We start from the raw sequence: 24,877 nt of genomic DNA, 5'->3' as shown, positions 1-24,877 counted from the left end.
TGACGCCCCGCGCCAAGCAGCCGCCCCGCGCCGCCTGACGCCCCGCCTGGGGCCGCCCCCCGGGCCCCGCCCCGTCGCGCTCCCGTGACGTCAGCGCCGCCGTGCGCGGCAGCCCGCGCCGGGGGAGGAGGCGGCAGTGGCGTCCCGCTGCCGCCCGTGCCGGGGAGGCCGCCCCAGGTACGGCGGGGTGGGGAGCGCGGCCGCGGGGTCCCCCGGGCGGGGGAGAGGTGGAAGGCGGTGGCGGGGCGGCCCCGCGCGGTGCGCGGCTCTGCGGGCACGGGGCTGATGCTGAGGGCGAGGGCTTGCAGGCGGCTCTCGGGGGTGGAGGGGCTGGGCCCAGCTTGATCCGTAGGATGCGCCCCCGCCGCCGGGAGCTCCTCCGGGGTGGTGCTGGCACCGGCACCCCCCCGCGCCTTTCCGATGGGTGCTCCGGAGCCGCCGCAGGGACGGAGGGCGCCGCGCAGGCCAGCCCCGCGCCGCGGTCACAGGCAGCAGCCCGCCGCTTCTCGCCGCTCTGTGCGTGGCTTCTGCTGAGGGCACTGCTTGGGGGGGCAGGTGGCGGGTGTCTCCAGGGAAAAGCTGGAGCGGTAGAGCTTTTGGAGGTGTTCCCACGTGAATCCTGTAGTAGATCGGGACAATCTTCTGTCTCAGTCTGTTAGGCAAAATGAGGTGTCTGGAATTAAGCTTGCAGCAGCAGCACCTAGCTTGTGATCATAGTCACGGTGTTATTTTTATAGCTCGTGTCCTAAATATGTGCTAGGTCGGTTTTCTTCTCTCTCGTTTTGGGCAGTTTCAGTTTAAGTTAAAGCATATTCATCAATTTCTCATACACGTTACAAGTGTTTCTTCCTTTTCCTGATATTTTTCAGGTCTTCACATGAAAACAGAGACCCAGACTGTAACTGCTGTAACTTGACTACTTGATTTGAAATGGAGAGCATTACGCAGTTGTTCAATGATTTGTGTGAAGCACACTTGACAGGTTTGCCGTGGAAGGTCCACCTGGGCAGGCTCAAGATCAGCAAGAGAAGGGCTAAGCAAAATCTGAAAAGGGTTGCTTATAATGCCCTGTTCATAAACCTTTTTCAAGATGAGGCTCGTAAGCTGCAATCAAATGTTTCCAGGCTTCCTGTGAAAAACAAAATTTTGATGCTGTCTTTCAACTTGAGAGTTGGTGGCCTAGGCGCTCAAGCGGATAGACTGGAGAATCTTGTGGAGGAACTGGAAACAGCTGAATGCTTGCCATTTACTGAAGTTAATTCTGTCTTGGATCTCTTAGTACAGCTTGCTGGAACAGGTCCTCCTCAGCTTGTACCCCAAAAAAAGGACTATTTTTTGAACAACAAATACGTTGGGAGAAATGTCAAATATCAGGGTTACGATTATTACGATGTAAGTGTATTTGAAGCTGATATACAATCTCTAATAACAAATGAAGAATGTCAGTTCAATGACACAATTCAAAAGACGCTTCAGATAATGGAGGCTGCACCTGGCACTGGACTCCCTGCCATAGGGTTGTTCTCACAGAACTATCCTGCTGGTGACAAGTTTGAGAAAGAAACGCGGGTCTCGCTCTTCGGTGCTCTTGTCCACAGCCGTACGTATGATATGGACATCAAGTTGGATTTACCACCAGTGCCTGACAATGCAGATTTGTCTGGACTTGCAATTAAAGTATGGTATCATTTGTTTTGGACTTAAGAGTGTATGCATGCTTTCAATATGCCACTTGGATACTGTAATTTAAAATACAATTAGTGGTTACATTTGTAATAGAAGCATACAGTGTTGGAACGTAAGATGGAGCAGGGATCCTTTTCTTTGCTGACAACCAGATAAGCTTTTTGCATTCAGAGATGTATGATAACAAAACCCTCGGTCTTGTCCTGTAGCTGTGTAAAAACCCCATGATTTGGCCATAGGCTTTATGAAGTTAAGCCATCGGCTATATCTGTGCCTTCCCCACCCTAGTAGTCTTTTGGTTGCATTTTTGCCTGCCTTGTATATTGAACTCTTTTGCGTTGTTGCTTACATGTTACTGTTCAGCTTGCCTGCGTAAGCATTTCTGTCTGAATGTACATGTTTTGCTCTTCAGAGTATGTTAACTAACTTGTATTTTCTTCTTGGCTTATTGTATCTTAAAACATTTGTTTTGGTTATTATATTTCATTGAACCTCCTCATTCCCACTGTCCTTTTAACTCTTCTGTGTGTACAGTTTCTACTGTATTTTTTCCCCCTTTTGTTGTCCGTTCTGTTTATTTTTGTTATGTTTTATTCTCATAGAGGTACTTGTCAGGGTTTTTTCATTCTTTCCATTTTTACTGTGTGTAGGTACGGTTCTTGTACTTCTGTACTTTTAATCGTTAATTTGTTCCCACTGCTTAACATGTGGATAGCTCTTGTAGTTCCCTTAACTCAGGGTCTTCATTGAAACTTAAAAGGCAGACACATTGAAAAAGAAAACCCCTGCTTTTCAATGTGCACATATGGATGTAAGTTCTAACTTGGGAGAGGCAGAACCTTTTTGCGTAAGTACTGTATTCTTTCCATCAGACTGGAAAATTTGTGATTTCTTGAAGAGCAGCATGCTGCTTTTTTATGTGGGTGTGATTGTCTTTTTCTAAAATTAGGACTGTTCTGATATACAAGTTCTGTTGAGTGGGAGTTGAGGATGTGGCATATACATTGTTTAGATGCCTGCAGATTTTCTGCATATGAATAAGCATAAGGGAGCAAACTATGTTTGTCATAGTTAATGAAATGTTTACAAATTTGAAGAATTGGGGTCTGGATTTTTTTACTGAAATACTGAGCAGTATGGTTTTATTAGTGTTACATATTGTTGAATGTCTAGACCTTGGATTCTCAGTTTGTAGAACTATATGCTTACCGAAGGAATAAGTGTCAATAATATACTGACAAACAGTATATTGTTTTGATGGTGATTGTTGTTTTTTATGTAGGCATTAATACTTATAGAGACTTATCAAGTGAAAAGAGTGCTTACAGGAAAAACCTAAAATAGATACAAAGGGAGGTTGGGTGACAGATTGTCATATAGAGGCACTTGATCATGAATGACAGCAGAGCATCTTCTGTGTTAGCATATGTTTCTTCAGTAAAATGTTTTTACGTGTAACATTTGAACTCTCCCTGACAGGTTCCCCAAAGTATAGACCAGTCAGAAGATGAGGGATTCCAGTCAGCATCCAATCTGACTCCTGATTCTCAGTCAGAGCCGAGCATGACTCCAGACATAGACTTGTGGGATGCAGTGCTTACATACGGACCCAGCAAACGAAGATGTTGGGAAAGAATTGGATAGTACGTGTCTGATGTTACTGGCAAACTTACTATGCATCGTATGAAAATGTATGAAGGTGCATTTCATCTTAGTTACAAATTACCTCAGTATAAATAGTGAAACGAGCATATTTAATTCACATAATTCAGTATACTGCCTTCATGATTGAGAAAGGATTAAAGATCATGCAGTTTCAACAAACTAGTTCTTAGGTTGCAGCTGTTCCATAGGAAGAGATAAAACAAAATCTTCTTTGTCAAAAACACTGAAGACATTAAGGAAACACTTTCTATTTGTGTGAAATGTAACATTTTTCTAACTAATCTGACTTCTTGTGCACTATGCAATTTATCTCAGTCTAAAATGATGCCATATTTTCAGTTTCAAAAGAGAAAGTGGTAGTTATAGAGCACTAGAATAATTAAACACACATCTCCCAGTATTGTAAGATATTGTATTCCTTTTCCCTGTCTGTAACCAAAACAGAAATTAACAGGTTTCTTGATGGTGTAGTTAGACTTGTAGTTCTGTTGGCTGTTGAGCAGAAGATGCATCTTCTGAGACAAGGCTCTGTATAGCCCTGTTAAAGCTTCCTGGCTTCCCTAAAATAGAAGGACAGGAAAAAAAAGCAGGTATAACGGGTATCTTCCTTTCATTCCTGATGGACGGTGCTGTGTCCAAATTCTTGGACAGAAATCCAGAGATTCCTGGAGAAACTTTGCTCTGTGTGTTTTCTGTAATTTTAGGGAATAAGCTAGTAATGTGTCTGTTGCAGTATTACACAGTGTGTTTTTTCAACTCCTGATCCTGAGATGCTCAGAAACTTAAAAGTTCCCTGATGTGGTTTTTAAAAGCTGCTGTAGCACACTAGCTTTGTTCCTAGTACAAGGCAGTTTTTCTTGCTAACGTTTAGACTGTAAGGACCCTAGAGTCAAATATAGACTATATATTTATATATATATAGCCTGACAGCTTTCGTGTAATGCGTGGTACTAGAATTCAGAATTCTTGGAAGAATCAGGAGAAGCTGTTTTTGAGGGGATAGTAATCCTCGCTGGGAAGAGCTAAAATGAGTTAATACAAGTAGTTATAGCATTTTGAGCATCTTGCTCTGTATTTGAATATTAGTATTACATGGACCCTGGAAACCTGGTGTACTATCGACCTCATTTTCCTAATGTGAAGACTGCAATCGGGGAAGGCTGCAAAAGAAGCTGGTATTTCTCTTCCAAGGTTTCCGTCTCTGAACTTGTGTTCAAATTACCTCTTTCTTCACTGTACTGATGTGGGCTACAGTTTCATTGACTTGAATGTGCATTCCCTTGAAAATGTACTATATTTCTAGTAGCTTTTTCTGTGGTCAATACTGGCTGTGTAAAATTCTGAAATGCCTTCTTTTCTTTAGGAGATGTATTTCCTTCTTTTCATATCATTACCTTGTAATGTTGTGTTTACTCTGACGCAGCCCGCCTGGTAAAAAAGAGGAACCATATCTTACTGAAGCTGGGAGAGAAGCTTTTGACAAATTTTACAAACTTCGAGAAGGGGAATTGCAACTGTTTAGTAATACTGTACTTCAGCTTCCACAGCTTGTGCTAATGAAAGAACCTGAACTGGTTAAGGATGTCTTGAATGTCCTCATTGGTGTGGTATCCACTACGTTTTCACTCGATCAGGTGTGGAAGATTTTTAACTGTGCTTCTTAGTCACAACTTTTTCTTTTCTTGTTTGTAGAGGTTTCCTCTGCAGCACATTTATTTCTTCTGAGATCTTGCAGCTGTGGATACTGTTAAAATGATGAATGCGACCTAATGGCAAATAAGGCAGTATTTATTTATTGCAATAATGGTGTTCCTGCAATAGGCTAAGAGTATTTGTAGTCCTCTAAGTGAAAAGAGGTTTATGAACACTTGAAAATAGAGGTGTAAATAGTTGTAGATAGGATTTTCTTTAAAGAATTAGATATGATCTTACTTTGTATTTGAAAAATACCATTCATACTCTTGAAATTTTGCTACAATTTAATGTTTATCACACTGTTCTAGCTATATAGTATCAGTCACCAGATTATCTAAACTGAAAATGTCTGCTGTTATTTTTATGTGTAAATGTTTGCAATTTTAAATCAAAATACAGCTATGTAACAATTGAATCTGACTTTTTTTCCCCCTCCCTATATCCTTTTAGGCGGCTCAGACATTTGTGATAAAGGAGGGAGTATATGTATCTGGAACTTCACCAGAGACAATGCACAACCTACTCTCAGAAGTTGCAGAGTATGGAACCTATTACACACGACTAAGTCATTTTTCTCTTCAGCCAGTTTTAGACTCTTCATACAGCAAAGGACTTGTGTTTCAGGTAAAATAGTTGTATTAAGTCATCGAGATTTAACGGGCTAGTTGTCCTAATTAGGTAGAGAAGGTAACTTTGATTTCGTGTAAAGCTGGAATTTCTGCATTCTGCAAAGCATTTTAAGGGTAGTGCTCATCCCAGGTTGGCAATGAACAGTGCCACTGTGTTTAAATCACAGCTCTGTCTGCTTAGGGCTTGCTTGCACCAAAATGCATGATAAAAGGTTTTCATTACCTGAAGTGTGATTTGTTTAGTCATATTGTTCTGTTGAGGACTAAAGGAATATAATTGTTAGACGTTTTAAAAACATTGTTTATTTATACATTAAGATCTATAAAATTAAAATACAAGAACTTTCTTAATACGGTATGTGTATATATATAGTATAGATCTCTAAAAAAATAAAAATGGAAGTAGAGAAATATGATATTTAATACCTTTAGTTATTTTCTATTAAGTGCATATTTTGCCTGTCATTCCTCTGTATTATGCTGAACTGTATGTAGACCGTGTAATAGCAGGTGATTTAATCTCTTTCTAATGTGTAGAATTAGAATTCGTTATGAAAATGTATTCTTTCTGGATATTTTATTTACAGCAATGTTAATAGAAATTGAATAAGAATGTCTCTTTCCTTGTCTTGTTAGAAAAAGTTCTAGACAAGTTTTTTGCAGTATCCAATTTAGGATGAAAGTAAGGAAACAGGTTTCCCTAGGTTTATATTATGGCTGTTAAGAGGACAAGGAGCTCCTCTAGGGGGAATTCAAAGAAGCTGAACCAAGATGCTTTATTACACTGTGTGTGTGAGTACAGGCTCTGTGCACTGATGTATAAAGTGTATAGAGGAGTCATCTGGCTAATTTGAATGTCTGAAGTTGCGTGGACCCTTACTTTCCCCTTACTTTGGTATACAAGTCTCTGCATATACAAATTATTTTAGTGAAAGGTTTGTTTTCATGCTGATACAATTGATGTGAGACATAGATAGACTATAAACAGCTGTAACAGTAAGACTTTAAATATTTTCTGTTGATACTAGGCATTCACAAGTGGGCTGAGAAAGTATCTTCAATATTACCGAGCCTGTGTTTTGTCAACACCTCCTACTTTAAGTCTTCTAACAATCAGCTTTCTCTTCAGAAAATTAGGTCGTCAGTTGAGGTAAGAGAATAACATTAATATTTAAGGTTTTCATAGCATAAAATATGCAATCTATTTCTTCATATACGCTAAAAGAGACAATATTACGCGTGCATTTTTACATAGTCTTTCAGTATTTTTCCTGTTATTGTAACAGAAGGATTTCCTTAAATAGAGAAGATTGTAGGGAAAAATGTGTAAGGTCTTTATATTCAGTTTCTTTGTCTCTGTTACCATTCAACTGATACAGTAGGGGTGTTGTATGATATTCAGCTTTAGCAAGGTGCATCACTGTGATCTCGGAGACTTCTGGCAGAAATTGTTACATATGTTTTAATACTGTTTTTTAGGTATTTAGCTGAACTTTGTGGCATAGGAACAACTGCGCTGGCAATCAGTGGTGGACCTGGTGCTTCATTTCCTACGGTGATAATTTGATGTTTTTATGTTTGATTTGAGTTAAGATTCTTGAAAATTGGGTAGAATTTTACATAAAATATTTAGTGGTGTTTCTGCTACCAAAGGTATGACCTTGGACCTCTAGTTAGAATGCCGTGATCCTTTCTCCAGATATTTTAAAATTTGGAATTTTGTGTTGTGTATTCAATACCTAAATAAACAAAAGACCCAAAATAAGCCTCAGAGCACATTAAATTTCATTCAAAAGGAGGTATTTGTAGCAAGGTGAGTGAATCTCACTCTCTAAACATATCTGTTTCTCTCCAGTGACTATAAAGTGAGCTTGAGGTAACTAGCTCAGATCTTAATTACAGATAGCTAGAGGAATTGAGATGGATCCTGCCTTCTGTGTCTAGTGAAACATGTAAAGCTGTGTATTTCTGAGTCTTCTATTATTAAAGTTGTATTGAAGTTTGTTGCCTAATGTTAGAATATTTTTCGGTTGTTTAGGGTGTTAAATTGCTTTCATATCTGTACAAAGAGGCTCTCAACAACTGTAGCAATGAGCATTATCCAGTTCTTCTGTCTTTGTTGAAGACAAGCTGTGAACCGTACACAAGGTGCGTCCATACCATTCTCTACATAATTGTGTTTAAGAGCAATTCTGAATTAGCAATCTGGAGGGTAATTGCTAATTTAACAATGGCTGTTAACATTTTCAGAGAAAATATAAGATGTGGCTGTATCTGCAAAGTACCTACTGAAATTAATTCATTTTTCTGAATCCTTCTTTCTCTCTCTTTTCCTGCTCAGTTATAATATAAGGGGTTTGTATGTGACTAGATTAGTAAATAAATACATGTAAATAAGACTTTTTTTCTTGTTGCTGGTGCTGGAATTTCATACTGGAATATAAATTTCAGATAAACTTTTTTCTTTTCATACCTGTAGTAATATCCTGAAACTGGCAACTAACAGGTTTCTCTTGGAGTTGCACAAACTGGGAAACTTCATGCTTATTTCCACTGTTTTGTGGGCTTTTCAGTAAGCAAAGATAAAAAAAATAAAAATCTGTTGTTCATTAAGTAGATGTAATTAACAATAGGAAGTAGAGTTCCTTGGATTGCAACAGTTTTGTTAAGCAGTGCACATCAATTTAGAAATTGTTAGTTTATAGACTTTCTGAAGAGATACTACTTTTTTTTTTTTTAATAGCTATTATATGGATTATAGCTGTGGTCCATTATCAGTTTACAGTGATACTTAATAGATGTAATGATACTAGAAATATAAAATAAAAGTCTGGCAAAATGCTCTAAATCTAAGACTCCTCCCATGGCCACCCATCTTGTTTTTAATTCCTTCTACATTAAATGTTCTTCAGAGAAATTTAATTTCAGATTTACCAGAAGACTCTTCGAAATATCTTCACAGCTCCTGCTCTGCAATTTATAGAAGATAGTCAGATTTCTGAAATACCAAGGGCAGGATATCATGGCATCACAAGGAACCTAAAAATATGAAAATATGCTCTACTAGTAGGTGATACTTAACTGCATTGACTCTTAAATTTGTTGCAGATTTCTACTGAAGCATGAATGATATACAGTCAGGGCTGCTGTAGAAGGAGACCTCCATGATCTGCACAAAGTGTTAGCCTACTCATTCATTACCCTGGAAAAAAATTAAATAATAGAAGTCGTTGGTCAAATAAATCATAGAAACATGAGATTTTTAACACTTTAAAAGTTATTAACTTTTTACTTACAACCTTAAAGTGGAATGGTGGTTCCTGTGCTACATGCTTCCTGTTTGTTACACTGAACCAACCTCTAGAAACAATGTTAGTATTGCAACTCCTAAGAAAAGAAAAGATTATCTTCAAAGTGCTCTAAGCCTTCTTATCTATAGCTCCAGATAACTATTTTTTTATTTCTTCAAGTCTGGTTTCACACAGAGGAAATACGAAAAAACATAAATAGATATTCCAACATAGTAGTTCTCATTATTGCATGTGTATTAGGTCCGGAGGAAAAGTATTGCATCTTTGTTTTATACCCTTTCAGTTTCTCCATGCTGTTTTTAAAGAGTTACCTCTCTTTAAAATAAACCCTTTCTGCTTATCTCTCCCTATGCTTCTGATGTGCTGCAAAGATTTCTAGAAATTTTTGATATATATTTAGTAAATTAATACAGAGAAATAAAAAGGTTGTTTTAATTAAGACAGTGTTCTTATACACACAATTCTGTGTGTATCTTTAAATATCAGTGTGACAGCACATAATTGCTGGTTTTTATCTTGCCTATATCTTGTGTGTTTTGATGTTTTAAAGAGTACACCTACTGTTTGGTTATAATAAAGTTGAAAAGGCAAGAGGATTGATTTTCAATATTGTACAATTATATTTTTTAGATTTATCTATGATTGGGTATACAGTGGTGTATTCAGAGATGTTTATGGAGAATTTATGATCCAAGTGAATGAGGATTATCTTTGTTTCAGAGGTACTGTATGTATATGATTAAATTCTAATTTATGTAGTATGTGCTGTTAATGAAATAATTAAAAATATATACTCTCATCTTTTTGTTTGATATGTAGATAAACATTACTGGACTCATGGTTATGTTTTGATTTCAAAAGAAGTGGAAGATTGTGTCCCTGTATTTCTTAAACATATTGCTAATGATGTATACATATGTGGGAAAACCATAAACTTGCTGAAACTGTGCTGTCCTAGGGTAAGTTTTGGTTTGTTTCCTTCCTGTTACATTGAGGAAACCATGTCTCTTTAGAGCAAGTTTCTAGTTTTTTAGCAAGTTTGCCCCTTTATTGAAAACTGGTATTGCTGTGTAGGATGTGCGTTCATGAAAGGCAATTACTTGCTCTCAGGTACTTGTGAGCTGACTGTCCACTCTACTTGCTAACATCTCACTGCAGAAATACAAATTTTTAACAGCATCAAATTTATCATATCCACGGCATGTGCTATATGTCTTCTTTATATTGAAAACAAATGTTTTGGGCTTCCAAGCAAGTGCCTTCCATTTTTCACACAACTCACGCTACTATTTTTTGATTTCAAGATGCCTTGACTCGGTTCTGCGTAGCTCTTTTATTTCATCTCTATTGCTACAATTCCATAAGTGCTTAAATAGTTCTGTTTGTTCATGTTTTGGAGAACAAGTTTTGTCCTTAATAAGAAAAACATGTTAAACTACCTTGCGTCTTCCCTCTTCTCTATATAGGTTTAACAACGAAACAACCACAGAGGTGTCAGAAGTCTATATGCACTATTTCCCAAGTAACTAGTTTGTGGGTTTTTTTTAAGATCAGAGCTCCCCAGTCTTGACAGAGCTGAGCAGCCCAGTATCAGCTGTTTGATATCAGATACCAGGCATAAACCTAATATCTCAAGTGAGATGACCCTCTGCTAGTTCCTCCTACTATTCTAAAACTGACTTAGGTGTGCCAGTAGTACTGGGCTTTTTATAAAGCAGTGTCCGCCATCGTTTCCATTATAAACTAAACTACAGCTTTTTCAGTCCCTAACACAGTATCTTGATAGACAGAACATTCCCCCAGGATGTCTGGCACCAGGTTCAATCATCTTTCGTGTCTGAGAGTGCCAGTCGTGTTTCATCCCTTTCAGTGATAACGCCCTCAACAGCGGCTCTTCATTTTTGCTTAGGCTGACACAGTCCCAGGAACACAGCTCTAGGGATCCCATCTTGTGGCTCTTACCAGTAGACTGAGGAATCCACTGTGAGCATGCTTGTGCGCTCTTTTTTTCCCCTCCCCCACCCCCATAAAGCTCACTTACCTGTTTTCTGCACTGAGTAGTACAGCTTCAGAGATTTAGGGATATTGAGGTGGACCAGAAAAACCCAAGATACTTATCCTAGAGAACAGGTACTCTGTGGGGTGCACTGGCCATATTTTTGATAGTTATGTCTGGTGCAGAGCTCTGTCCTGTTGGTGTATGTTAGTTATGTTCCAGACAGTTCCTACTAAGTGGGGATCTGTGGGGGATGTAAGTGAACAAAACCCAACTTCTGATAGGAGAGATGCATTCAGTGCTGAGTTACTCAGGCGCAGTTAATTTGGGTGTTCAGAAAAGCAAGATGTTAGGCATTTAGAATGACTAGTATAAAATTCTGTATCAGATTTTAGATTCCTATCTGATTCAGTGGGAAAGAGGGGACTCTGAGAATTTGACCTGTGATCCAAGTTCTGGAACATTATACTTCTGTCTCCTGCCTCAAATGATATAAATATTAAAGCCAATTATTTTAATAAAAAAAATATATCCTGTGTGGAGGCTTGTTTGAGTATTTTGAAGCATTGCTAAGTTAAAAAAACAAACAAACATAATGTGAGTTTATAATGGAACATTTTACAATTTAAAAGATGTATTTAAAAAGAAATTTCTCATTTTTCAGCATTATATATGTTGGTCAGATATACCTGTTCCCCGGATTTCAGTTATTTTTTCGCTTGAGGAGCTGAAAGAAATAGAGAGAGATTGTGCAGTGTATGTAGGTCGAATGGAAAGAATTGCCCGATACAGTTCTATAAGCAAGGAGGAAAAGGTAAATGAATAAAAGAATAAAGACCTTATCGTTAAGATATTTTTTTTAATACTAATTTCTCATTTTTGTTATTCCTGAAAGAATTTGTATTTGTGATTAGTATTTTTTCATTGGTCAATTGCTGTTTGAATTGTTATCACAGCATATAAACTTACTTAATATAGCTTTTAAAAGTATAGCTGCTGTGTTGTCATTTGTTGGCATTTTCATATATTAAATGGGTTTTAGAGTTCCATCTTAGTTCTTTGCAGCAGCAGATTTGCTCTCCTACTGAAAAGTTCTGAAAAGATTGTGAGGTTCTAATTTAATAAAGGTGACAAGCTAATTAGTAACCAGATAAGACTCTTTTTGTGATTTGCATAGCTAATTGTTTTTTCAGAACTCTTTTAGTTATAAAGAGACTTCTGCCGTTCAGGTGCCATCACTATAGTGCATGTATCAGATGGATTTGTTTTAAGGTCTAGAGTATTAACTTTCAATATTAGTTTATAGACTTTACATTTAATTAATTGTTTTATTCATATTTCTGTACTGTAATCATAGATTAATGACCATTATAAAGTGTGCACCTGTCTTTGCAACAGTGTGTTGTCGAGTCTAAAATAATAGAAAAAATGCCTACCTGTATTTTGGTTTGGGTTTTTTTTTTAGGATTTGCGAATGGAAATAGCCAAACAAGAATTAATTGTTCATGCTCGAGAAACTGCTAGCAAAGTATTAAAAGCCATTAATGGTAAGTTGCAGTAGTGCTTCATGTGTTTTCTAGTGGGTTTGTTAATGTAAACTATCAGTACCTTTATTTTTAATACAGATCGGCAAATATCGGAACGCATGGCTTTGGATGCAAAGAAGCGGGAACAGTTTCAGAAGCTGAAAGAGCAATTTGCAAAAGACCAAGAGGTATTTCTCTGTGTGTTCTAGAGGCCAACTGTATTTCTTAGACAAATAATTGAAAGGGCATATTGATTTATTGAGTGAATAGCTCATGGGGTACAAATAAGAACTTTTCTTGCAGAAGTGTGTGTTACAGCTGGTATTGAGAGTGGCTTTTAACAGTGTTAAATATTATGCAGCGTCGCCTTGCAATAAAGCAAGAAGAAATTGATGACGATTTCAGCTATGCCCGAGAGCTCAGAGAGAGAGAAAAAAGACTGAAAGCTTTAGAAGAAGAACTGGAAAAAAAGGCAAGGTAAATGTATCAGAGTAGTCTCCCAAAGCTTAGATAATCCAAAACCTCCTAAGGACCTCAGGAACAACTATTGTATATTAAATCTACGGCACTAGCAGTTCCCAGACATTGCTCTCCAAGGGTAATGTTTGCAGTTAAAAGATGAATGTAAGGATTTTTGGTAATTTATAAGCAATTTTGTGATTTAGGAGTGGTTAGTGACCCAAAAATCTGGAACCCGCTGATTTATACCAACCCTATCCAGATTGGTTTTTGTTAGGATCATAATTCCAGTAAAAAAATTAAATGCATCTTACAATTAAAAGCTGAGCCCACAGCAAAAATGGTGACGTGTATTTCAAAGCAGAAACAAAAAGCAGATGGAGGAATTAGATTAATAATTATTTGAATTTCTCTTGTTATGCATCTAGTTGTATTTTACTTTCTTCTGTTACATCTAAAAATACTTGAGATGAGTGGCCTGCTAAGAATAGTTACAGAAATACAGACTGAGAACACAGTCCTGTTCTCTCCACCTGTTTATTGTCTGTGATTGAAGCCTCTGTTTTCTACTTTTTAAAAATTGCTTCTCCTTTCTGAAGGGCTAAAAGGTCTTGTTCTTTAGAAGGGAAGATGAAAATGACTATGTGAAAATCTGTAACTTAGCTTTATTTTTACCTTCGTTTAGGCAGGAATTAATTGACCATTATAGCAAACTTTCTGACGATGCAGCCCGTAGGGAACAAAGAGCGTTATGGAAAATCCAGCGACACAAATTGGAAACAGCCCGTCTGAAGTTTCTATTAGAAGATCAAAAACGCATTGAGGTATCTTCTGAAAAGATATAAGATATGTAAAAAAGAAAATTTGGTACTTGGTGCTCAAAGACTTTTGGTTTCGTCTTTTTTACTTACAGGAAATGCTTGAAAAACTTCCAGATGGAAACTACAGGAGAAAATTGGATGTTATTCCTTATAAACAGTGCCAGCTGGCCTTAGATAAAAACCCTCTTGTGAAAGATCCACATTCACAGGTGAGTTTACTTTCTTACATAAACTCCAGGTTGTTGTTCCAAGTTTCCCTCAAGGGAATCCTTCTCATGGTCCATTGCAGTTCAGTAAACACAAGGTTCGCTATAACAGCAGGGTGAGCAGTTGTCATGTTATTTGTAGTACCTCTGAAAAATTGGAAGATTTTACATCTTACTTCTAATAAAGTGGCATCCTGATAAGTAGCTTGATTATGTAACTAGCCATACAGCGTAATAATTATTTCTTTTTTAGGTGTCTTCTGTGAAACCTCTGAATTCTAATGAGAATGTTGGCAGAAAAGAATCTGAGCCTGGGCTGGAATATGCTGCTTCTGCTGACAAAGCACTGCCCATGCCAGAGCTGACAGATAATAACGCTGATCAGCATTTTCAGCCTAAAGCAGCAGGGTCTGAAAGCAGTCTCCAAAGTTCGGAGAAAGCATGCAGTCCTCCACACAGTGCTGATTCCTTGCCTGAATCCAGTGTGAATATAGAAGATTTCTTATCAAAGCCACAGGATGAACAACCTGCTGCCGTTAGCATACAAGGATCTTTGCTGGATGAAGCATTCCGAAATATTAACTCGGATCTTTCTGGGACTTCTCAAGTAAGTACAAATCAGCCTGTCTTGGGAGGAGCACTGGAAGGAGAAGACAATGCACCACTGCATCAGCAAAATGAGTATGATTTTAATACAGTTCTCAGACCATTTGCAGCTTGGCAGGGACATGTTAGAGTTGGAGAAAATGTATTTGATGGGGAGTACAGAAGGCCTAGGTGGAATATTCGTGGACATACATCTGATGCCAACATCAGAGTTGGAGAATACATACCTCATGTGGACACTTACCAGCCACATTCAAGTCCTTATGGGCATTCTTCAGACTCCCATATACAAATCAGCGGCTGTATTGCTGAAGTTGAATCTAGCCAACCCCGATGGAATATTCATGGGCATGTTTCTGAAGCTCATATTAAAATTGGGGAATATGCTTCAGAGGTAGAGCCCTCAAGGCCGAGGTGGAACATTCATGGACATGCTTCAGAAGCCAATATTAAGATTGGAGAGTATGTGTCAAATGTAGCTCCTACAAGGCCTCGATGGAACATCCATGGTCACGCATCTGATGCCAATATCAAGATTGGTGAAAATGTGTCAGAGGTGGTCTCGGCTAGACCTCGTTGGAACATCCATGGCCATGCTTCACAGTCGCACATCAAAATTGGAGAACTGGTTTCAGATACAGAGCCTTTGAAATCTCGTTGGAGCCCATTTGGTCACGCATCCCAGTCAAGCATCCAAGTAGGGAAGTGGGCCCCATCTACAGAAAATGATCCAATACCTCATCGTAACACCATTTTGGGTCCTTCATCTGACTCCACAGTTCAGACGCTTCTGTATAGTGAAGAGCGGTCTCCTGCTGAAGGCAGCAGAAAGGAAGCAAAAACGTCAGAAGTTAAGGAAAAGACTTTACCACAGTCACAGTCATCTGATAGTGTTCCAGTCTTTCTTCATGCTAATATTAAAGATGACAAAAAAGAAAATACAACAGGAGAGAAACAAGAAGGTAAAGTAGCATTGTTTATTCAGTCAGTATTTGTTTAAGGGGTCTTGAAAATAACTGTAAATGTTTGTGTTCAAAATGGGTACTTATTACTTAATTCCTTGCATAGCTTTTCAGACACAGAATTTAGAGGAAAGAATTTGAGCTTAGTCTTGCCTCTTACATAAATGAGACAGAGTATTAAAAAAACTCTGGTCTGAAACTTCGTGGAACAGGACCTTGTGGGACCTGGAGTAGAGAATAGACGTGAAACTGCCTGGGTGGGACTGCGGGGAGGGCCTGTTCCAGGAGGGGGGCTGTGATGTCCTATAGAGAAATTCTGACAAACTTTGTGAGCAGATCTGAGGTATGAACTAAGTATTAGAAGCAAGCAAGTAAGTCTGAGTAAATGTTGTCTTTAATTTACTTGTAATTACAGTAATTGCAAATGTGATCAACAAGGACCCTTCTCCAGATTCCTCACAGAGCTTACAGGTAAGAAGCTAATTGTCGAGAAGACTTCCTTTCCTTTCGAAGGATTAAACACCCTGGTAGTTAAGGTAATGCATTTCTGTCCTAATCTGGTAATCACTGTAATACCGTGTTGTATGTCAGAAAAGTACAGGTGAGTAAGCTCTTTTATTTTCAGTTGGAGCAACTAGTCAATTAGCTGTAAGAACACATTAAGTGTGAGTAGACAAAGCCAGCATTTCTCATACAACTTGTCCTTTTTTTTTGTTTTAGGCAGAAGAACCTGAAAAAGCAATTCCACAAGATGCTGCGCCTCAGGAAACTTTGTTTTCTGAAGCTAATACTCCAAAGACTGAGGAGGAGGAAGGGGGAGAGGAAGATACATGGAAGAAAGAACAAGCTTATTTGAAAGCCTTATCGGATCAGTATTGTATTGAAAAATATCAGGATAGTTATGATTTGATGTGTGAGTAGAACTGTTGGAACATTAGATCAATAGAAGATGTGGTAAACTTCAGCAAGAAAGCTGAGTGCCGAACAAAATAATTGAATTACTAGTAGATTGCCAGTATTATGACCTCCAGTAGCCAGACAGTTCTTCTAGGCACAAAGATGAGAAATAAATTTTGACGCATTATGATGATATAACCTAGATAAGTTTGTAGAGTTTAATAGGAACAGATTATCAAATTGCTTAAATGTAGTAACTTAAGATGTTTATGTATTTTTGAATTTAGCAGAACTACCAGTTTCTCATCTCTTGCATCATGTGATACCAAGATCATACACTTTTCCTGTGGATCCTATGGTACAGTCAGCAACGGATGAAACAGCTGTACAGCTGAGTGAGCTCTTATCTCTGCCAGTGCTGATGAAGCGTTCTATTACTGCTCCACTTGTATCTCAGTGAGTATTTGTTAGAAATAGTGAATTGATAATTTAGCAATGTCGTGTTCCTTAGTTCTTTTTTGAGACGAGTTTCACATAGATCTGTTCTCTTAAATTTTCACTTTGCCCCCAGAAGTGGTCCAGTGGATGGTTCGTTACTACCCAAAAAGTTCAGATTTACATTATAAATACTAACATAAACTTATATTTTAATGTGTTAATTAAAAATTTGAACATCTATTTGAAATACAAGGGCTTGGAGGGAAGTTTTTGGTCTCGGACTTGTGGATTATGCGGCAGTGGTTTCCACACCATTGGCTTCCTCGTTGTTTTAACAAGATTTATTTAATGTTTGTGCTAGTTTTTTATTTGGCAAATGAAAGATGAGGGGGGAAAAAAGAAAAATCTTTTGATTGTATTAAAGCTCATGCATATTGATCAAGATATATTTTATGTTTCTGTGGGAACTCCAGCTTCAAGGCTGTCCTGAAGTTTAATGGAAGCTGTTATTTTTACTATTGTATGAGGTTTCCCTATATATTCCATGTTGGACCGTTTCATTAGTATATCTAATGGTATTTTAAACAAAAGTTTTTGTTACTGTATACAAGATTAGCTTCTATCATGAACACAGTTACTTACAAATGTGTTGAAATGCTTCCCGTTTTGGAACCTCTTGTATGTTTGGCTTCCCATTTGCTAGCTCAGAGTATGCTGTGCTCAAAGTTTGGTGCAGTGTAGAAAGACATCGTTACCTACCTTGGTTTTAAACGTCTGGATTGGCTATCAGAATGATCTGTGTACAGATTCATGTATTCAGGAAAGCAAAGTAAGCGAGCCTGAGTTGTGTGCTGGCAGAATTAGCCTGTCCCTGATACGCAAGTTAAATTATTTAAAGCTAGCTTGAATACCTACACTGTACTGACAACTGTAGTATAGACCTGCCCTCAGTATCTAGTGTCAGATCTCTACCAATTAGGGTATTCTTCTCAGGGATTTAGTAATCTTTCTTAATCTGTTTGTGTAGATGACAGAAATAAAACAGAAAGCTATTGATAAAGTGTCACTCCACGCCCAGCAGCATTTTCTAAAGATCGTTAATGTAGCCAGTCTTAAAATGCTTCCCCGGTACTGTTCAAAACCCAGTTATCTGAAGTGGTAGGTTTTAATTCTGGTGTATTTTGGATGAAGGTGTTTTGGGGTTTTTTTGTCTCATTTCTTTGGCTTATGTGAATATCATCCTGTCTTGGATATCAGAGTCAAGTACTGGAGCATTAATCTGATGTAGCCACAGCTGAATGTTAACAGTAAGGAAGGAGTTACTTGTAAGAATAATACCTTTTCTGTGTTTTTATTCTTAGTGTTTCTCTTGTGAACAAAGCAATAGTTGATTACTACTTTGTGGAACTGAATGTAGAGAAGCATTTTGAAGCACTGAGACACTTCTTGTTAATGGAAGATGGGGAGTTTGCTCAGTCACTCAGTGACCTGTTGTTTGAGAAGGTATTTGTTTTGTTGTCTTAACCCTTGGGTTTGGGTTGTCTGCTTTAGTGTGACACCTCTGGATTAGTTTGGATGGGAATGAGGGAATGGTGTGAATTAGAACCCTGGTTTGTGCCATTTTCCACTTTGTGCTGTGTTGAGAAGTCTTGTAGCAAGGAACTCTGTTAATGTTGTAAGGACTGAGGCAAAGGAAGGTCTTTGCTTGGAAGTAATGCCCATATCCGAGGAAGTCCCAAGGAAGAGAGTAAAATTTCCTACTGCTAATCCCAGCAACAGAGTACAAGGACTTGGCATATCGAGAATAATAATTTCAAACTTTGACAGATAAGCAGTCATGGAAGGGTATTTCACTCTTTCCTGCAAAAAAAGCTGCACTGCCGCTCTGTCCCCTCCCATCTGCTGGCAGCAATGCTGGAAGAGCATGTTGCCATTTGCTAAAGCCCAGTGGAAAGGCCTGTGTTGGAGAATTCCTACTTTTATCTCAAATATCCTATAAAGCAGAGGGGAGGGCACCTGAAGAGAGTGCTGGCCCCTCTGATGAGACAGTATTTTTGCGACTTACCCCTGTGCAAGGTCGCAGGGGCAGCCTGGGTTAATATAACTGGTTGCCAGGGGAGATGTGTAGCTGTGGGATGGTTAATGCATTTCTCTAAATCCTAAGAATGCTTTAGACCCAAGCAGGGAAAGCATTTGGGGATGCAGACTTGATGAATAGCTTTATTTGTAAACCTGTGGGAGCGCAGAGTTGATGAGATAGGCAGATTGGGGTTAGCTCGCTGGCTTTCTGCCCCACTGAAGCCTAAAGGCTGTATTCCCTGCAGCAGGGAAGTGTAGCAGCTCCTGAGCCGCAGCAAACTGCAGTCCAATATACCAAAATAAACCAGCACAGGTATGAAACTACCTTCATGCTGTGAACAGCAAATAGTTCAGAAGTTGCTTCTTATGCTGTTTATGCATCCCTACGGCAGAAGTAGAAACTTCTAGTCACAATGGTGGAGCAGGACAGGATAGTCACCACTTTACCATGCTGCTTTAATTCACCTGCGTTCAGGAGCCATGTTACTGTTTATTAATACAACATAATTAGGATTTTATTTTATTTTATTTTTTTACCCCTAGCTTGGATCAGGACAAACACCTGGTGAATTGCTGAATCCACTGGTTCTTAATTCTATCCTAAATAAAGCATTACAGTACAGTCTTCATGGTGACACCCAGCTTGCTTCCAATCTTTCTTTTGCCCTCAAGTATCTTCCAGAAGTGTTCAAGCCCAATGCACCTGATGCTCTGAGTTGCTTAGAGCTAAGGTACAAGGTAAGAAAGCATGGGGAAAGGTAGAACGCTGCAATTATACCATGGTACGTAAGAACCGTGAATAGATTATGTAAGAATACGTAAAGTTAATATGTTTTTCAGAATGGAGTAAAAAATTGTGTAATGGAAATTACAGGATTTACTTAGCCTGGGCATTGCATTATTAAAATACATATATGAATTTCTATGTCCCTGAAATACTTGTGTCTGAAATACTCTTATAATTTCTAACAACACAAAAATGTAGCGTGATCAGCACTGTTGCTTCTTTTAGGTTGACTGGCCTCTGAACATCGTTATTACTGAGAGCTGCATGAGTAAATACAACAAGATCTTCTCCTTTTTGCTTCAGCTGAAGCACATGGTGTGGACTCTCAAGGATGTTTGGTTTCACTTAAAACGCACTGGTAAGTATACTGAGTGAACTAGAGACTGTACTGTTTAAAATTCTTTTAGCACCCTGCTCTAGGCAGTTGCTTACAAACAGTCACGTCAAGCTTCAAACCCACAATTTTTTTAAGAAACTTGCTTGACATTTTAAATAGGCTCTACTAACAGAAACCTTCATTCCCTGAAAAATTCTGATTTTAGATGGTCTCTGTGGGGTGATGATATATTTCTGTGTTTATTTTCAGCTTTAGTGAGTGGTGCCTCAAATTCCGTTCAGTTCCGACAGCTCCAGCTGTATAAACATGAAATGCAGCATTTTGTGAAAGTAATTCAAGGTTACATTGCTAATCAGATTCTACATGTTACGTGGTGTGAATTTGGAAACAAACTGTCTTCTGTAGGCAACCTGGAAGAAATTCACAGAACACATGCTGAATACCTCAACAAAGCAGTCTTCAGGCAAGCTACCATACTTACTTTTACTTTATATATTTAAGTTATTGGAGCAGCCAGTCTAGCCTAAGGCATTTGTGCAAAACTGACTTCTGCCCAAGTAGTCTTTATACAGAAGTGTCCTTACGTAATGGAATCCAACTTCGTGGTGCATTATGAGGTCGTACTTTGATGCTTTTCCTCAGCTACCCATCCTCTTCATTTCCCCAGACTCCTTGGAGTTGCCTCCAGGCCCTGTTCACTCTGCCTCTGCAAGCTTTAAATCTACTCAGGACAGCTCTAGCCTGAAGACTAAGGACAGACTTGCCACAGTTCTGTTTTCCTTTGTAAATGAACGTGGTAGCTGAACGATTGTAAAATGCTTCTCTATGTTATATATGCCTTAAATGTGTGTGCAGTGACCAGGACTGGACTTTGAAGGCATAAATGTGATGCGATGCCTCTGTCCAGCTTTATGAGCAGTGCAAGAGACATCTGTCTTCTAGGCATCACAGGCTTTTAGCCCTTCGGTTTACTGTGAAGCAGAAGCGTGGTGTGAATAAAGAGGAGAGGAGCTAGGATTTGTTTGGTTTCTTCTTAAAGAGTATACACTGGTAGGATAAAGTGGGGAGATGGAGGGAGATGATAACACAAATTATAAACAAGGAAAAAACCCTATCCTTTCATGTCTGTCTTTAAGTTTTAATTAGAAAATATTTGCCTAAAGCTGCTGTTTGGATACCAGGTGCTAGGATGAGAGGGGATTAAAGTTTAAGGAGACCCAGAGCACGATAATGTTTTTAAATGTCATCTCTTTTGCAAATGCAGATGTCATTCTAGAAATCAGATACAGCAGCACAAATACCAGTTTCTTGGAAGAGCAAGCAAACTCTCTTAGGTTTAGGCACCTTTTTTAAAGTCACCATTACTGTTAGCTACAGTCTTGTGGATTATTTTTTTTAAAACAATTAAAGAGGGGACCTAAAGGATTGGTCACCCCTTTGTATTTTTAGTCCTACAACCAACAGATTATGTCAACTGCATTTCTAAAGCTGGTTTTGTTCTGTTAGGGGTCTCTTGACAGAGAAGGCAGCCCCCGTGATGAACGTTATACATAGCATCTTCAGCCTGATTTTGAAGTTCCGCAGTCAGCTGATCTCTCAGTCATGGAGCTTTGATGCAGGGAAGCAAATGGCTGTTCATCCCAACTTTGGTCTGATGCAGCAGTCATATAACACCTTCAAGTATTACTCCCACTTCTTATTCAAAGGTAAGAAACTGCGTAAGTTCTAGATAGGAGAAAAAGTCAACTGACAACTGAAAAAATTACAAAGACATTTTGGAAGTATAATGTCAAAGTAGGAAGACGTGTGTACTTAGCATGTGTTAGAAAATGCGGTTCCCAAATGAAAACGGCATTATTGTCGTTTGCAAAGATCTGCATATCCATCAGTTGTAAAATGTCCACACAAATCTAACAGATATCCCAAAACTGAGTGTAAGTTTTTGCTAATTTGCAAAATAAGTATTTGGTATTTAGCTTTATGTATGTGCTTACTTTTTTCTTTCCTCTGGAATGGAGTTCTGAAACTTTTTATTGGCAGCAATAAGAGATCAATACCACTTAGAAGTAATTTTAGATATATCTGCATTAATCGAGCGTTACTGTTGTTAGGAGATTGGAAAATTCTGATTCCCATGTTGCACTAAGGCTCAGAGAACCTCCTAGCACTAGTTGGAGCTTATATCCAGTGCTCCAGGCAAGTGTTTTTCAACTGCACAGATCCATTTGCCAAATGTTCTTCCCTTTAACATGATAAAACTTCTTCTCGCTGACATCTTAGCCTACAACGTGAAGAAATGGTCATCTCTCTTTCCTCTCCATTTCTCTTTCAGATCTTGCTTGTGGTTTTAGTACAAGTTACTTACGCTTCCCCCGAGTACAAAGATGGTTCACGGGATTTGGGTTGGGTTGTTGGGGTGGTTTTTTTTTTTTTTTTAGAAAACCCTTAATTCCTGAAGGAAGTGTGACTGTCATCCTTAGATCTATTTTTCTAAACTATTTCCTAGCCAGCCTATATTCTTCAGGAAATGAGCTGCCCTTTTTATTCTTTAAGGATATCCAAAAATGGTGTCAAAGGACCAAACCCAGCTCTTTCAGGATGAGTTAGAATGGCTGCTTCCAAATTCTACAGGAAGTCAGAACACCTCTGGGAGCCACCTAAGCCCATACTACGAGATCTGTGGTTGCTTCATGGACAGAGATTAATAGACCACTCTGTAAGGAAACCTGATGAGTGACCTAGCTCTTTACACCCTCTTTATTAAGCACTACAAAACAAATGTGTGCTTGTTCATCTACACTTCAGTCACCGTGTATTGTAAAATGCTCTCTTTCACAATGGGTTGATCCAGAATCCATTGAAAGCCAATACAAAGTAGTCTGGACTTCAATGGCTTTGGCTCAGGCCCGAACTTCTAACTGTACACTTTCCCTTCTTCCTTGCATGTTACTGCTGCTTGCTGATTGCCTTTATATTAGTGCATGGGATGTTCCTGAGCTTAGGGAGTTTCCATTGCCTTTTTACCTTTGTTACTAAGGATGTTTAGAGCAGTCAGTTTGTTCATCTGTAGAGCTTGAGGGGTTTGTCCCAGGAATTTCTCTTTGGTCTTCTCTCTCACAACGGACTTTGCTCAAGAAAACTGCGGAGCTGTTTCTTTCACAGAGGTCACTAGAGGATCTAAACATACTTCCTGGTCAATAGAAATTATGATAAGAACACACTGTCTTACTGTGAAAGCAACTTGAGAAAGCTTTTCATTATTAGAATAATACAGTTTCACTCTAGAGCTGACATGTGATCTTTTGTTTGCATCTTATTTGAAATACTTTGTAATTCCAGAAAGAGATACTGGACCTTTCTTACGCAAAAATATACATTTGTTTCTATTGGTCTTCAGATTTCTGCATTAGGCTTTTTAAAAAAAAAATTAAAATGCAGAGATATTTTCAAGGCTGACTTTAGAATATTAATCTTAGTTAAAACTTATTTTTTGTTTTTCTTCCAGTGGTAACAAAGCTTGTAAATAGAGGATACCAGCCACATTTGGAGGACTTTCTGCTGCGAATCAACTTTAATATTTACTACAAGGATAACTGATCTCTATAGATAGGGACCACTGATAGCATGATAAAACAGAAACAGATAAAACTATATGCTTATGATTTATAGCAGCTTATGCAAATGCCATGCAAGAGGCATTTTTCTTCAGTGAAATAACCTGCCGTCTAATAGCTTGAAGAATATAACCACCATATACAAAGAATGACACTTCCTAAAATCCACCACAGCTACCAGTTGCTTGATCTGTTGAGCATTGATGTTGTCATTATTGCAAAGATAGAAGAGCTGAGTGCCTGGTCTTCGCAGGGGAGGGCGAGTGCAAAACTGTATATCTGTGAATGTGTAAATGTTGTATTTTCAGTGATGTGAATTTCCTCCAATGTAAATACATGTATGTTAAATAAATTAACAGATACTTTCTAAAACTGTTGAGAGACGAGTACGAGGTACAAATGTTCAGACAGACATAAGTACCTGTCTGTGGTTTATTTTCAAATTTGTATTAATTCTCAATCTAAACACGATAACTAATTTCTTCAAGGCTGTTAGTCGCTGTGGAAGAGGGCATCATAAAAACCACCCTGTGCTAAGGTGACCTGCTAGGAGATACAGTATTTGACTATTCAAGCACTTGGTAATTGTTGGATCGCTTGTGCCAAACTTAGTTTCCTTATCCTTCCCTGATTTAAGCTACACATCTTATTTTGTGGAGATTATTTAAAAACGCCTAAACCAGAAATTCAGCATCACTAAAGTAAAACAAAGCTCTAATTCCAGATGTATTCCAACTAATGCTTTCAACTGCAGGGTCACATTTTCAATTTGCTAATAATTTTCCTTATTTCTTTGAGAGGCAGTCTGCTTTGAAATATGTCGATACTGAGATTCTGCAATTACAGTTGCTGCTTAAAACGTGGATATATTCATCAAGAGCTTATTGTCTGATTAGTGGCCACTTATTTAAAAGTACAGGCACAGTTAGCACGTTACCAGCACTCTGGAATATAATATATATAATAATCATCATAAAAAATAATCATCAGATTCTATTTCAGAAGAAAAAAAATCATAAAACTACTTATAATCAGAAAATAAAGTTAGCATTAGAGTCAATATACCAACTGTAAACCAGCTGCTCCTGCTCTCGTACCAAAGGTAGTATAAAAATGTGGTAATGCATAGCTATAACATACATCTTCTATGCTGTTTCTTTATC

The 24,877-nt window shown here is 38.4% G+C and overlaps 1 protein-coding gene across 4 annotated transcripts; it reads left to right on the top strand.

Moving 5' to 3' along the window:
* The first annotated feature begins 84 nt into the window (after positions 1-84).
* On the top strand, positions 85-24,086 carry TUBGCP6 (tubulin gamma complex associated protein 6). 4 transcript variants are annotated; one of them, XM_055808440.1, is made up of 26 exons: positions 85-177; positions 870-1,677; positions 3,166-3,329; positions 4,775-4,985; positions 5,497-5,670; positions 6,704-6,825; positions 7,155-7,230; positions 7,714-7,823; positions 9,617-9,708; positions 9,806-9,945; positions 11,647-11,796; positions 12,448-12,529; positions 12,608-12,696; positions 12,870-12,985; positions 13,653-13,791; positions 13,881-13,997; positions 14,248-15,562; positions 15,978-16,033; positions 16,283-16,475; positions 16,747-16,915; positions 18,259-18,400; positions 19,520-19,714; positions 19,989-20,121; positions 20,350-20,563; positions 21,607-21,806; positions 23,606-24,086. In XM_055808440.1, exons 2-26 carry the CDS (start codon positions 931-933, stop codon positions 23,695-23,697), a joined length of 5,238 nt encoding a protein of 1,745 aa, XP_055664415.1. In that variant the 5' UTR covers positions 85-177; positions 870-930; the 3' UTR covers positions 23,698-24,086. The 4 variants fall into 4 exon arrangements, with proteins under 4 accessions (XP_055664415.1, XP_055664414.1, XP_027651893.2 ...); XM_055808439.1 differs by having other exon boundaries at positions 15,972-16,033; XM_027796092.2 differs by lacking the exons at positions 85-177; positions 870-1,677 and having other exon boundaries at positions 3,245-3,377; positions 15,972-16,033.
* The last annotated feature ends 791 nt before the right edge of the window (positions 24,087-24,877 follow it).

Source organism: Falco peregrinus, chromosome 6 (assembly GCF_023634155.1).
Source record: "Falco peregrinus isolate bFalPer1 chromosome 6, bFalPer1.pri, whole genome shotgun sequence".
Taxonomy (NCBI): Eukaryota; Metazoa; Chordata; class Aves; order Falconiformes; family Falconidae; genus Falco; species Falco peregrinus.
This window is presented reverse-complemented; position numbering and strand designations above follow the sequence as displayed.